The sequence below is a fragment of the Tupaia chinensis genome, unplaced genomic scaffold (assembly GCF_000334495.1).
Source record: "Tupaia chinensis unplaced genomic scaffold, TupChi_1.0 Scaffold000350_1, whole genome shotgun sequence".
NCBI lineage: Eukaryota > Metazoa > Chordata > Mammalia > Scandentia > Tupaiidae > Tupaia > Tupaia belangeri.
Genome location: NW_006159844.1, coordinates 3,772,385 through 3,788,789, shown reverse-complemented (window position 1 = coordinate 3,788,789; position 16,405 = coordinate 3,772,385). Strand labels below are relative to the sequence as shown.

Here is a 16,405-nt window from a genome sequence, read left to right as displayed (position 1 = left end):
TTAAACCCTTTTCTTATGTGTAGTTGTGACTTTTCAGAATTTCAAAAGATGCAAATGTGGAGATGACAGGTTCTAAAGCCCATTTTTCCTTTGAATACTTAGCAATACTGACGTAGCTTTGCTAGTGAGAAATTTAGTACAATGTTGTATTTTTTTCATAAAAGAGAAATGTGTATCCCAGATAGATTTTTGGAGAGTTTTTTTTTTTTTTTTTTGCTATTGGGCGTGTGCGCTCGCCAGACAGACAGAGAGAGACATAGAGACAGAAAGCGAGAAATCACCCCCCAGGGGGGATGGTCACTCCGCAATCCCTTCCCCTCCATTCTCCTCTCGGGATCTTGGGCACGCACGCACACGCGCCCGGCGTGAGTTTTAAGCCACCGGGTCCGGGACACGAACCGCGGTCGACTACGTGAGAGTCCAGCGACACAGCCATTACGCTAACTGCTGGTTCCCCCAGATAGATTTTTGATCACCAAACGCTGACAAAATTCAGTTTAATCTTGGAAGGTTTTTTTTTTTTTTTTTTTTTTTTTTCCTGTAATAGGGAAGTATGTAACCTATTCAGTACTCAAAAGTTTCACTGGAGAATATATTATTCAATAACCCCCAAATGGGAAAAAATTTATCCTGTAGGAACTTGGCCCAAAGTATGTAGAGTTGCATCCAGCTCTATTTATCATCCTGCAAACTTCTTCATTATGTCAAAACTAAATCTCAGCTGTGCCCTGACTGTAAAGCAAAAGCAATACTGGCTATTTTAGCCATCTCAACAAAAATATTCTGAGACTTGATCGATTTTCTGAGAACATTAAACATTTTAAAAAATTTTTGGTTAGGGTTCAGAGTTATGATATTATTACATTATCAGTCTCGAATTTATGTTTGTCTAAAGAAATGTATGAGTTTTATTCTTGCTTCACAAAAAGGAAAAACAATCTCCTAGAATATCCAAGATAACCATAGTCTTCAGCTGTGCTAGAATTCCAACAATTTAGATATCATTAGGCTTCATTCCCACTATATACGCAACTCAAAAACAGCTTTCCCACGGGCATGGCCTGAAGTTCTAAGGTTCAACTCTCAGAGCTTTCTCTACTCAAGAAGCTCTTCTCAACACTTTCGGGGTTTCTCAAACTACAGAAAGGGCTCAAGAAAGTATCCTAAAATGTTTTATCCACGGCACACAATCTGAGAGGGATATTCAATTTTTCTGACACAGGCACCTGCTCTTTACAGAGGGAGCTAAGGAACAAAAATCCTTGACGAGATAATTTTATTTTCACCGCTGGCAGATTGCTTAGAGTATAACTAGAAATTGTTTCACATAAAGTGACTACAATAGCAAAATGAACATTTTGAATTTTTGCTTTACTTCTTTAATGTAGGGCTAGAGTTTATCTCAGATAGCCCCTGAAAAGACAATAAAAATAGACATGGTATTTGTTCTACTTCCCCTTAAAAAACTGCCCTTAAAATAGAAGATTATCAGCCAATTATAGTGGCACAGCAGTGATGTAATGCTCCATGAAGCTTATGCCAAGGAAAGGTTCTGGGTTTGCGTCCCAAGGTCTCTCCCCCTGTGGATGCCAGCCATGAGTGTATGCCGGTGATGGTGATCCTGGCTGGTTGGCTGGTTCCAGCCGGAAGACCCTGCTGGGAAGTGCTCTCTCTCTCTCTTTTTTTTAAGAAATAAATAGATAAACCTTAAATAATCCCAAATTGGTTTATTTTTTTCTTATATTTTATAGTCATACTAATTATTAGTTTGTTGGAAAAGTCATGATGTATTTTTATATGTAAAATTGTGTTGTGATTCTTCCAATGACCCAATATAATAACCTGAAATTGGGATCTAAGCTACGCCTTGGGCAAACTATCTCGTAATAGGGGAACTTGTGGTGGTGATTGGCTAACCCAGCAGATTAATAAAACTGCTGAAAATGTTAAAGCATCTGGGCAAACTTTTGAATGAGAACTGGGGAGCAAAACAGAGGAAATAGACTTTATTCTGATGCTCATTTTAGAAGTAATTCACTTTCCCATGACAGATAAGAAAACCATTTAAGAATTATTAACTTTTCAGCCTAAAAAAAAAATGTCTAGAGAACCCCGAAGCACCTTTGAAAGGCTTGAAGAAAGCATTGTCACTTTTTCTTCTCATCCTTTGGCTGAGCTTGTCATAGAAAAAGAAGCCTTTGCAGCTAAGCAGGAAAAGGTAGTGAGAAGTATCAAAACAGAACATACCTTTACTTTATTAGCTAAGGGAGAATCTTCTAAGACCATTTAATTAGTTGATGAATAATAGCTACTGTACTTTAAACAAACACTAAATCTTTATTTTTAAAATTTTAGAAAAACACAAATTAAGAAGAGATTAAATACTTTACAAAGGTTCCATAATGTGAGTCATAAAAATATCATGCTCCTCCAGGGAGCGATCTAAAGAAAAATTCCACTTACCAAAAAAAAAAAATAGATTTAGAAACAACATTTCAAGATTATAAAGTGAGTTACAGTTGATTGAACATAATAGAACTTTGTTATTTTATGTGTGGAGAACTGACTATATTTTTTTAGAAGAAATTTCTCCTTATTAATAAAACTGAGAAATAATTTTAGTCTAGGGTAGCAAGATTATTTTGCACAACATCTTTGGAACCGATTTTTTCCCTGATGCCTCAGACAACAGACCCTCTTTATCTCCTCCTCATTATTGGGTCACTGGAGAAATGATTAAATTGGTCAGTAGCAGCTAAAGATGACATGCATGGAGCACTCCCTATAAATAAGGTAGCTATTGCAACCAACTCAGACAGAGGCTAGGTTTTGTTTATTGGAAGGATCAAAATAGTAGGAAGAGGGAGGAGCAAGACTTTCTGCCATGACTGTTCTGAGATTTCAAGGGTTTGAATACAACCCTGCTATCTCAAAAAGAGGCAGAGCATTGTTAAAAACCCCAGAAGCAACGTTCATGAAATCTCTTCAAGGACTCATGGTTTATCATCCCCAAACCCTCAGCCTTTTTCCAGAGAGTCACACACATCCACAATTTAGACATGTAACATTATGTCACAGTGTACAAAGTAGGAATATTTTCTCTTCACTTTAGGGTCAAGTTTAGGTTATAATAATTACTGTATGAATGTGGAACCCCTGTCCCCTTGTTATGTAAATTGTCAGAGGATTTGTGAGCTCATGAGAAAGAAAGAAAGTAACCCTCAGTCAGGCACAGTATACCACAAAAGCTTTTCTTCTATTTCTCTATATTGTCAGGATTTGGGTCACACACAAGCAACTGGTGTGTTTGTCAAACCAGAGGGGCTGAGGTTCAAACTGGTTGACCATGTGGGCTGTGGCTCTCTAAGCACAGCACTTAACCACTGTGCTATGGAGCTGGCCCTAATGTGAGACTTTGTAAAGTTTGCCGTGATCTCACAGGCAATGATAAATTTAATTTGTACTAAGATGCTTGGGTGGGAGCAAACATATTTTTAAGCACATATTTGTTCATTTAGAATGTAGTCACAGAGCCCTGCCATGTGCCAAGTAGAGTTTAGCTAAATGGCACCTTCGTCCCTTCCTCCAAATATATCATCTATCTTGAGCAATGCTTTTTTTTGATTATGCTAATAAATAAAAATCTTACTAGTGAATACATGGAAAAGAATGGCATAAACAATGAAGTGTTTCAGTATCTCCTTACTTTGTTTCAGTATCTCCTTACTCAGTAACTTGAAAAAAGATATTTCAGTTAAATAAAACAAATCCCAGAGAAACCTTACTATGGCCAAGCAACTCAAAAGCAAAGTTGAAGTTACACTCTCGATGTAGTCAGAGATTCTGTAACGATTTTGTACCATTGTATGTTGCTGTGGATTGACTTTGCTACCCGACAAAGTCCCATGAAAATGTAGTTTATAGAAATGTGGTTCTACTCCTTGTTTGCTTTACTTCAGACACATTCTAACCCTGTTTAGAAACAAACCATGACAGTGGTCTAGCCCTGAATTTCTATCCATGGTAAGAAATCAGGCATAACCATGGTCTAACCCTGAATGTGATCTTAATGTTTTATACCACGGACAAATCATTGACATATGGAAATAACCCTCCCAGCTGCTTTGTTAATTTTTTTTAATCCTATAGGCTCTAATCCTATAGGCTCTACTACTTCTACTCTATACTTCCAACATTTTTCTGCTGTTCTTCCTCCATTTAAAAAGAATTCCTTCCTTTCTTTTTTTTTTTTTTTTTAAAGATTTATTGAAGAAAACACTTTTTGTTCCTTATTCTCACCTCACTTTTCTATCACCGGAAAGGCTGTTCAGTGTCCCTTTTCCAACCTCTACATTAAGTGTTGATGGTAAAGTTCCCTGCAGTTATTCCTCCTCCCTGGGAAGAGGAGGCTGTGGATGTTCCCTAGCCCTTGGCTCCTCATTCTCTGCTGGGCTTCCCACAAAGCAGCCTCTCCGCATAGCCATCATCAGATTTCCCTTTTTAATAAAGTTTGCAGTGTACTTATGCCTCTAAATCATCCCTACCCATCAGAACATTTGCCTTTCTTCTGTAACAACCAACACTCACTCCTCTCTCATCTCTGAGAGCCGATTTCTGCCCCTGGAACCCCGCTCAGTAGGACAGAATGTGTTGTTTCTGGCTGTAGATACCATATTCTCACATCGCTCTCGTGAACCACAGAATGAGCTCTGCAAGGCAACCTTTCTGCCCTTCCACTTCTACTTGCTGTTAATGAAGCAGTTTCCATAAACAAAATGAATGAGCACCACAGGCTAGTGAGTTGTCTAACACTAGGAAAAAAAGAAAAAGAGAGCATCTTTTTACATCCTTTACATGACTTAACAGACTTTGCTGGACTTTCTTCAGGGTCCTAGAGGCTGATGCAGTGTCCAGGCTGAGTGTGCTGTGCAAGAATCACCAGAGAGGTTGTTAAGCAAAAATATTGGCAGCTGCCCCCCTAGTTTCTGATTCAGTAGGTCTGGGGTTTGGGAACTGCTGATAGAGAGTGTAAATCAATCTCAACTGCTTGAGTAAAAGCCCCATAAGCACATATATAACAACATGTGGGTGCCAAATTTTCAACCCATGTGAGGCTTTAGAATTCACATAGTGATTAATATGTTTTGAGAGAAGTAAGAGAAGACTTTTCAGTACAAGTCAAATCCTGATGGGAGGAAGGATGAAAGCTAAGGTATGTATTGGCCCATCCACTCACCAGCAGTCTATAGTCCACAAGGAGAAGGAAAATGCCTCTTCCCTCTTGCCTTCCCAGAACTCACCAAAAGACATACATGTACTGCAGAGTTTTTTTTGTTTTTTAAGTACTTTTAAAAGATCAGTCCTTATAGGATTGGTAGTTTACTTAGTTTGCATCTGATTTAGGGCCCTTGCAAAACTGAAACAAAAGTAATGAAAGACGACTCAGGGTGAAAAATAACAAACATCTCAGTAGTTCTCTCTTTCTGAAGCACAATGGGTCATCTCACTCCCTGGGAATAAAACTATGAAGGAGATGTAAGCTGCAACCTCTTCAGACTGTGACTGCCATAACCCTTAAAGCATTTGAAAGCCACTTTCTTTTTCTTTTCTTTTCTTTTTTTAAATGAAGTTTTTGCTATAGGGTGCATGCGCTTGCCAGAAAGACAGAGAGAGACAGAGAGATAGAAAGCAAGAAATCACCCCCCGGGGGGTGGCCACGCCATGATCCCTTCTCCTCCATTCTCCTCTTGGGATCTTGGGCACATACGCACACGCACCCAGAGTGAGTTTAAGCCTCTGGGTCCGCGACTCGAACTGCGGTCAACTACGTGGAAGTTCAGTGACATAGCCATTACGCTAACTGCTGGTCCCTTGAAAGCCACTTTCCACATAAGTACAAACCCTGCAGTGGGTATTTAATAAAATTCCCTCCAAACTAGGACAGTGCCACTTTAACACCATTGATTCATTCCAAACACAAGTATTCTTGTGAAGGAATCACTGATAATCTCTTCTTCCCCTCAAAACCATTCTTTTCCCATTGCTTCTCTGCCTACACTGTCTAACCCAGGAACCACTAGTTCCACGTGACTGCTCTGTATTTGAAACATGGCCGACTAGTAAATAGTAAGGCTGTGGTCTAGGAGGCACCAGCGTTCAAAGACTTAGTGTGAAAAAAAAAAAGGATGGAAAATATCTCAATACTTTCTTGTAATTAATTACTGTGTTGCTATGATAATGTTTCAGATATACAGTCTTTGAAAAGTTCATGGAAAATGAGCTATAAAAACTGCATGGATTTCAATTTTTTGCATTAAAATAAACTTGAACTTTAATTCCATTCTTTGATGAAATATTTTTAAGAGAGATTTTTGCCATAGGGCATGTATGTTGCCAGAGAGATAGAGACAAAGAGACAGAAAGTGATAAATACCCCTCCGCCCTCGGGGAGATGGCCATGTCACAATCCCTTCTCCATTCTCTTCTTGGGACTTTGGGAATGCACACACTCATGTCTGGCATGAGTTTCAAGCTGTTGGGTCCTGGATTCAAACTGTGGTTGGCCATGTGGGAGTCCAGCAACATAAACATTTCACCATCTGCTGGTCCCTCCATGAACTTTTTGAAGTATCTTTATATGAGAAAATACGCTGCATGATTAAAATTACCTTTGACTATTTTTTATATATAATAGTACCTTCTATTTATTTATTCATTGTTTGCTATAGGGTGTGTGTGCTCACTGGAGGGAGAGAGAAAGAGATGGAAAGTGAGATTTCACCCTCCCCAGGGAGGGATGACCACACTGCAATCTCTTCTCGTCCATTCTCCTCTTGGGACTTTGGGCATGCGTGCACACATGCTCAGCACACTTTCAAGTCCCCAGGTCTGAGACTCAAATCAGTTGGCTACATGGGAGTCTAGCTGCCTTAAACTCCACACCACCTACTGAACCCATCTATTGTTTTTACTACTTTAAATGTGGCTCTTAGAAAACTTCAAATTATGGCTCTCTTTTCTGGCTAGAACCATGGAGGGCATTCAAAAGAAGAAAAAGAAGGTTTCTGCTGCAACAGAAACCAAGAAAAAAGCTCCTGTTGTGGCAGAAGACTCCAAGAGGAAGGTTCCTGCTGGGCCAGAAATCCTTAAGAAAAAGTAATGGAATTTTGTGGCGCTGAAGGTCAAGCACCTGAGAAAGAAGTTTGCACAAAAGATGCTTCGAAAGTCAAGGAGGAAGCTTATCTATGAAAAAAGCTAAGCACTATCATAAGGAATATAGACAGATGTACAGAACTGAAATTCGCATGGCCAGGATGGTAAGAAAAGCTGGCAACTTCTATGTACCTGCAGAATCCAAATTGGCATTTGTCATCAGGATCAGAGGTATCAATGGAGTGAGCCCAAAGTTTCGAAAGGTGTTGTAACTTCTTCGTCTTCACTAGATCTTCAATGGCACCTTCTTTAAGCTCAACAAGGCCTCAGTTAACATGCTGAGAATTGTGGAACCATATATTGCATGGGGGTACCCAAACCTGAAGTCAGTAAATGAACTGATCTACAAACGTAGTTATGGCAAAATCAATTAGAAGTGAATTCCTTTGACAGAGAACTCTTTGATTGCTCAATATCTTGGTAAATTTGGCATCATCTGCATGGAAGATCTGATTCATGAAATATATACTGTTGGAAAAATGCTTCAAAGAAGCAAATAACTTCCTGTGGCCCTTCAAATTATCTTCTCCATGAGGTGGAATGAAGAAAAAGTCCATCCATTTTGTAAAAGGTGGAGATGCTGGCAACAGGGAAGACCAGATCAACAGACTTATTAGAAGGATGAACTAAGGTATTCACCATGATTATTTTTGTAATCTTGTCAGTAAATAAACAGCAGCTGTTTTCAGACTGAAAAAAAAAAAGAAAACTTCAAATTATGTGTGTGTTGCACATATTATTTCTAGCAGCCGGTGCTGTCCTAGGTGGAGTCCCGCATTTTGTTTCCCATCTCAGAGCTTCTCACCCCCAACCCTCTCTCTGCTCAGTCAGCCCACTCCATCTGGGCACACCTAATGGAAGCCTTCTCACCTCCCTCTTTCTCCATCCAGTATTGGAAACTTTAACACAGGCTTGAAGTGTTTTTGCCCATCATCCTGTCAAGTAAATATCTCCCTTTTTACATCAACAGATTCTTAATGCCCACATTTTTTATGGAATCTTCCATTTTTCAGTGAAGACAGCACAGCAGCCTATTATTCACTTTCTGGACATTTCAGTTTAGCTTTAGAACTAATACAGCTATAATTTCTGTTACTAAATACTCATTTATTCTCCTATTCACTGGGCACCTCCTGGAGACCAGGCACTGTGCTAGCCATAGGGGATGCCTAATAATGTCAGCACGGAAATGATGTGTGGGATGATATCAACAGAAACACATACGCGAAACCAATGCTCTCCTGTTCTTGGACCCAGAAGGACTCTCTGCTTGCAAACACCTTTCTGAGGAAGGATTTAAATGCCATGCTCATATAACACAAGTCTTCCGGCTTGGAAATGTGAAACTGCTTGACTCCGTATTAAATATTTCCCCTCTCCTATACTTTGTATACTCCCTCATGTCTCCCTGACTACGCTATAAACTCCATTTGTCTTCGTATTCCCCTTGCCTTTGCTGACCCTGGATTAAACACCATGATTTCATGTGTGCGTGCACGTGTGTTTGTGCGCATGCATGTGTGTGTGTATCTCACTTATTTCTCACAATAATGTGCATACCATTATTCTTCCCTCTTAAAGATGAGGAAACTGAGCCACAGGGAAGTTAAGTGATTTAATAATTTAAATGTAATTTAATAATGGAGGAGTCAGGACTTGAACTCGGCAGCCTAACTCTAAAGCCAGAGTTCTTAGCCCGTATACATACATCAAAGACCATGTAAGTTTGAAGCTGCTAAGTTCTTCGGGTGCCAAATGAGAGAAGCTACCCCAAAATGAAGCTGACAGAGGAAATGGAAAGCTGAAGAGAGAGAGGGAGAAAAGGAGAGAGGGAGAAATATTACTGGTTATTTCAAACCCTAGAGAATATGAAGCCAGAAATTATTCTTTTGTCTTCCTAGTCATATAGGTGAAGAGAATCTTTTGTCATTTGTAGCCATGAGATTGTAATAGGGAGAGAGGTGAGAAGGGCCCGCTCACAACAGTACATAAAGTTCTGTTTGTGTATGAACAAAACACTGTATACCCCCATCTCTGGGAAGAGTCTCAAAGGAGACCTTAATTTTTCCATAACTTCCATGTATACAAATCTTAGCCAAATATCCTCTACTAAATTTAGGTTAGAGACACTTAGAACTAGTGAGCAGCCATGTGGCTAGCCTCTGCTCACATTAGGTCTATCTCTGGAGCTTATCCTTAATTTGTGTAATTATTACATGGAACAGAGCAGGCCATTTCCTGCATGAATCCAGGTGCTATGGTTCCTAACATCTCTCCACAAAAGACTGATCAATGATCATTTCTAGTAATCTTTTAGAATGCAAGGTGAGTTCTGCTCAACATGCTAGATTGAAAATGCATGCTTATCTCAGCTCTTTCTCCAAATCTCACTAACTAGACAGGATGCCAGTCCTGGTTCTGTTTGTCTTCAGATCCACTTCTTACTGTACCTTTTAAAAATATATTTTATTTTATTTAAAATTTTTTAATGCACTCAATCACTATATATCACCTAGCTTGTAAAATAAATTTTCTAACATGAATATGTTTCACATTAGTCCAGTTGGGGATACTATACATGTTATCATCAACAGATAATAATCCATTTCTTTGTCTCATAAATGTCTTGTCTCTCTATTTTTCTCCTTAATGACTTTCCTCACACTCTCCTCCTTCTCCCACCCTCTTCCCATACTATATCTGGTATCTATGACCATTCTGCAACCCTCTGTAATGTGAGGAGAATGATCTTTGCCAGGCTGGGTTTCCTAAGCTTCCCAGGTTCAGCAAATAGGAGTACTGGTGAATCAAAGAAGGTCTCCTCTGAGGCTTCATCTTCTGCTAGACAGATCTGCTATGGTTCAAGCTTCCACTAGCGTTACCAGGGCTCTGAGTTCTGGCAATACAACCTTTTCTAGCTTGGGGTGGTAGTGCTACTGCTAATCTCTGGGTTGCTTCATAAACTTCTGTTGGCCTCTTAGCAATTCTATCATTTGTATAATTAATCCCTTGCATTAATTCTCATTGTTTCAAATACTCAAAATGGGTGTATTCTCCTGGGTCAACCCTGACTAATTCGGCTTACATGAATAATACTTATAAATAAGTATTAACCCATGAGGACAAAGAGCACAGGGCAGGAAGTAACAATGAATGTGCAATGCTAACACATTTTTGTAAAATGGAAATGGGTGGAGGAATGGCTACTTCCTGACAGAGCAGAGGAGGTTGCACCCTAAGGACCTGAAAAAGGGAGTGCCAGTAGAAATCCTGGGCCACTTCAGGCTTCAGGGCCACTAGATACTTTGGAAGGTGAGAATATGACTGAAAACAGGAAAAACGCTTATTAAACAGTTCATAAGTGGTCCCCTTTCCTAACTCCCCCTAGATGCCGGAGGCTTATTCTCGAAAGACTGAACCAGAGAAGTTCTAGACTATGGGTGCCTAGGCACAGTGTGGAATAGGAGAGTAGCTTGAACATTGGAAACACAGTCTGGGACTTATATCACGGTTGACTACATGGGAGTCCAGCAACATAATCATTATGCCATCTGCTGGTCCTGTGAACTTCATTCTTAATGGTGGGCCCCTCAACCACATAAAGCCTTGAGTGAAATCTAGTTTCACCAGAGAAACAGTATGCCCAGAAAAGACCTCTAAATATTGACATTGGAAAGGGGAAGGAAGATGCTTAACAAAAAAAGCCAAATGACTATAAAAAAAAGCCCACTTTTTTTTTTTGAGAGATTTTCACTGTAGGGCGCATGCGCTTGCCAGACAGACAGAGAGAGACATAGAGACAGAAAGCAAGAAATCACCCCCTAGGGGAGATGGTCACACCGCAATCCCTTCTCCTCCATTCTCCTCTCGGGATCTTGGGCACGCACGCACACGCGCCCGGCGTGAGTTTTAAGCCACCGGGTCTGGGACACGAATTGTGGTCGACTACGTGGGAGTCCAGCGACATAGCCATTACGCTAACTGCTGGTTCCAAAAAAAAGCCCACTTTTAACAAGCCCTACCATGTTATCTGCTAAGATTTTGACAATATGGAAAGTAGTAGTGTAAGAGACCCCATAGAAGCATTTAGGAAGAAAACCAATTAATGATAGTCTTATAGAAAGAACTGAACAATGAAAATATGAGGATAATAATTAACTTCAGAAAACTAATTCATTGAATTTGTTCATGAACAATGTTTGTGTAGTCAAAATGATGAACAGTTGATTATTGATTAAATCATGGGACAGATGTAGGAAAGAAGAGTAGGAGTAGGGTATAATTCTAGATGTTGTAAACAAAATTTTAGAATGGACAAATTAACAAAGAGTAGTGTGTTAGTTCCCTAGAGCTTTTGAAATAAACTACCACAAACTGCATAAACAACTGAAAAGACATGTATTCTCTCACAGTTAAGAAGGCTAGAAGTTCAAATCAATATATCCGCAGGGTTGATTCCTTTTTAAAGGCTCATAGGGAGAATCTGTTCCATGTCTCTCTCCTAGCTTCTGTTGGTTGCCAGAAATCCTTGGCATTCTTGGGTTTGCAGCTGTGTAATTCCAGTCTCTGCCTATGGAGTCATGTGGTTATCTTTCCTCTGGGTCTGTGTTTCTCCCTGTCTCTTCTATCTTCATAAGGATACCAGTTGATGGGGTTGGGGTCCACTATGATCACATCTTAACTAATTACATCTGCAATGACCCTATATCTAAATAAGATCACTGAATTTCCAGAAAAACGTGAATTTGACCAGGGGATGCTACTCAACCCAAAACTACTCAACCCAATACAACTGACATAAGCATAATATTAAAAAATTCTAAACACACACAAACACACACACCTGAAAGAGTCAAAGATCCTTAGTTCTGGAATAGAAACCAGTGGCTGGAGAGGACTGGGTATGGGAATGATGTTTCTGCTTCTAAGACTTGGAGCAGACATGCCTATGGTATGCTAGTGCCCAGGTTGACTTCCTCCTTCAGGCCAGAAGGGAGTATCTATCATACTGTATTTATTCTCTCAGTTGTCCAGTTGTAGTCAAATCACTGCTTCTTAACAATAGGTTGGGGGAGAAAATGACACTTTCTGTCAGAAATGGCCAGTGTAAGCCCTTTCAGTTCTATTCCTCCTGCCACAAGGATGTTGAAAGCATCTGTCAACTGGAATGCCTTCAGCAAGCAGCCCCCACTGCTGTGATCTGAGTGTCTGGATGCCCCTGAAATCCATACATTAAAACCCTAATTCTCAATGTGATGGTATCAGAAGTTGGGACTTCAGAGAAGTGACTAGGTTCTGAGGATAGAGCCCTCATAAATGGGATTATTGCCCTGATATAAGAGAGCCCAGGGAGCAACCTGTTCACTACGTGAGGACACAGATTGAAGGCACCTTTTATGGAACCAGACACTAGATCTCTTGGCAACTTGATCTTGTATTTCTCAGGCTCCAGAATTGTGAGAAATAAATTTCTGTCACCTGCAAGCTAATAATATTTTGTTACATAATTTCAAGTGGATTAAGATGATTCACATCAGACATGAGGTGAGGAGGAGGGAAAAAAATCCTTAATGTATGAAAGGACTCCAAAAAGCACATAGAAAAACTAGAATTAAGTTGTGAGTTTATTTTAATAAAAAAATTGAAATCTATATATAGTTCATTCATAATACACATTTTCCATGAAGTACTTGAAGACCCCTTATATTCTATAATAAGTTTTTACCAGCATTTAACAAATGGAGGATGGGATACACCAGACCTAATCTAACTTCACAGTTTTTCAAGAGCTATTTTTGCCTCTTCTTGCATATTTATTACTTGCAAGAAGTATTATTCTGAGTATGGCTGTGGCTCATTTTTCATACTGTCTCATATGCTGGAGTATGGCAAAAAGTCAAATGTGGCACATGTACTCTATGGAATATCACTCAGCAATAAAAAAAAAATGAGACCCTGAAATTTGATAGAAAGTGAAGAAATGGAAGATTTAATGTTAAGCTAAGCAAGTCAGACTATGAAATACAGGTATTCTATGTCCCTGCTTAATATATACTAAACATCAGCACTCCACAGGAGAAACTGAAAGATTGGAAACTGTAATTTCAGGAAGGGCAACTGTAGATACTAGAGACAGTTTGGGGTAATAGGGGATGGATAATAGAGGATGGGAGAGAAGAGATCAGGGAAAAATAACAAACAAGATATTTAATAGACAAAAATGAGAAGTTATCTGTTGATAGTAATATATACAGTAATATCTTTGACTTGAGTAATATGCACTGTATTCATGCTGGGAAAAACCATGTTGTATAAGGTAAAGATGTATAGTGATTAACTAGAAATAAAAATAAAGAAAAAAATCTATTTGTTTACTTCTTGGAGTCCAGTCTTTTCATATGTGCCTAATCTTTTCCTTTGTTGAATAAAAAGTAACAGATTCTAAAACTATTTTCAAACTTTGCATCAAAGGTTTTTATTTTCCACTGTGTAAATCATTAATTCTTTTATTTGACTATCGATTAATTTCTGTTTTAAAATGTCATCATTTCGTGTACAATGTACCATGTAACAGTGAAGAGAGTCTACCATCTTAGTTTGCTCCTGTCCACTTGATATCACCTTTATGTCAGTGCTCAGGTGATAAATCCTATTAATCTTGCACATTCTACTTCTGTTGCAATATTAGGTGTACATATTTTGGGCTTTTAGCTTACTCTACAATGTTGGTAAATTATCAATAAATTTTTTAATGTTATGCAGATCAGATACCATCCAGCATGTGGTTTCCCTCTTTCAGGGCACCTAGAAGGACTGTACTTTGCCTCCTGCTTGAAGTTAGGCAAGGGCATATGACTAATTCCAATCAATGACTGCCATTTGCATTCAAGTATTGCGATAGCAAATCAAATATAACAAAATATCTAAAGTATCTTCATTGTTATAGCCCTAGTAATGCAGCACATTCATTTTAAGATATATACCATTCAATTCCAGAACAATGAAATGGTACTTTTCTAAGTTCACAGTAATGAGATTCCTCATGTGTCCTCAGACCATGAGTTCTTTGAGAGTAGAGCTAACTTGGAATTTACACACTAGGTACTTATTACATGTTTGCTGAATGAATAAATGAAGACTTGAGTGAATGAATGAATGATCATAATTTTAATATCATATCTTACTTAAATCATTTTTATTTATCCTCTATGCTCATCAGGACACTTTACAAATTTGGGAAATTTTTCCCTAAATGAAAAAGACATTTATTCTTCAGTGACATAAACAACAATACATTGGGTTTGCAAAGTTAACACAGAATCTGAAAAAGAAATATCAGCGAGTTTTGTTTTCTGTTTCTGAATCTTATAAAGAAGATGGTCCAGGTACACACATCTTGCATTGGAATATAATTTGTGGTTCTCTTCTTCCACCGTTTGTTTTAGTGACCTGAAGCTATTACACACAGAATGTTTGTATCCCTCTAAAATGCAGATGGTAAAGCTCTAACTCCCAAGATGATGGTATTTGCAGGTGGGGGCCTTTGGATAATTACATAATTTGGCCTAGATAAGTCATGAGGGTAGGGTTCCCATGACGGGAATAGTGGCTTTATGAGAAAAGAGACAACAGAGCTTCCTCACTCTGCCATGTGAAGATGGAGCAAGAAGGCCTCCTTCCAGCCAGGAAGAGGGCCTTCATCAAAAACTGAATCAGCTGGGACCTTGTTCTTGAAATTCCCAGCCTTCAAAACTGTGAAAAATCAATGCTGTTTAAAACACCCAGTGTATAATATTTTGTTATACTAGCTTGAGCTTAGAAAGAGGCCAACTCTCATCTTCACCACCTCTTGTAGAGCTACTATTTTCATGTCACAGTCACCATCTCTTGCTTTCAGCAACCAGCCTACAATTTTGCTGCCTCTTTAAGTAGATGAAGTAAAATGTGCTATCAATGACCATGAAATCATTAAGCATCAAATACTCATCAAGTATTTCTCATTGAGGCAACAATGGTTTGTTCGACCACCATTGTTACATGACACTCTTTGTTAGCGTGCTCCAAGCTAAACATGGGGCTCTGGGATTTTATACAATGCAAATAAATAAAAATTTCACTATGCTCTTAAGAAATTCTAATTTGAAAATAGAGAGTTCGGTAATTCAGCTATAGGTTTAACTTCTTAAAGGTGCTCTATATCATATTAATCATTTGTTAATTTAGTATTTGTTTTTGTTCTTGGTAAGTAGACTTAATACATTGCCCTGATTGGTAGCTCCCTTTAAGAGCAAATGCATTTCCCCGGAATTATGACATTTTGTACTGGCAAACAGTTACAGGAATAAATTCTTTAAGCACCATTTAAGAAACTTCAAATTTTGGAGTCTTACACCAAAATTCTGACTATTAAATAATAATCTGTTACAGGCAATGCCAATGAAAATCTGCTGTCATAATTCACTGGAGAAAGTTCAGTTTTTACATCATTTTGATAAATTTACCTCATTTTCCAGTATATCCACAAATCATACCTTATGGTTGTCATGTAAAGGCAGTAAAATATTACATACCTTCAGATGACCTCTTTCCAGAAATGCTTTTCACTGTTCACATTTTATCTGTCAAATAGTACTTTTTTTAAGAAGCAAATAGAAATGCCATTATAGGGAGAAGCTACTAGTCTGGGACAAGTTCTAGCATTTAGAGTTCTGACAGATCTTAATTTGGATATCAGCCAAAGTCAATAAAACTTGTTCATGCAGAACCTTACCTGGTTTTCACCACATCGAGGGGGTGCATCAGGCAAATTTCTACAAGACCTGAAAGATGATAAAGAAAAGTCCAGTAAACACTTACGTAAACACTGGTTCTTATTTCCTTGACCCTTAGTGATTTCTCATGTATGAAGATTTAAGTAAAGAATATAGGACCTTGGACATGACAGTTAATAGTAGAAGGCTGGTGGCAAAAGCATAATATGGTTTTATGATAAATATTTATTTCAGTGGGAGCAAGGTATGTGAGTGAGTACTTTCTTCTAAGTGCTCTGGGAGGGAGGTAGGGAATTAAGGAAAAGAAAATAAAAAGGGAGATTGAGGTCTTAAATCCCAATAGATGAGGCAGAAATCATTGGGATGAGTGTAGCCCAATCGAGTCCAATAAATAAGTACATGTGGAAGGAAGGCTGGAAAGA

The 16,405-nt window shown here is 38.7% G+C and overlaps 1 protein-coding gene across 1 annotated transcript in view; it reads right to left on the bottom strand.

The window, feature by feature from the left end:
- Positions 1 to 16,405, bottom strand: part of SLC25A21 (solute carrier family 25 member 21) — a 545,709-nt gene that overhangs the window by 201,278 nt on the left and 328,026 nt on the right. The window contains exon 2 of the mRNA XM_027773393.1: positions 15,983 to 16,031. Coding sequence (XP_027629194.1) covers positions 15,983 to 16,011 — 29 coding nt within the window. The 5' untranslated portion in view covers positions 16,012 to 16,031. The remainder of the gene's footprint in view (positions 1 to 15,982; positions 16,032 to 16,405) is intronic.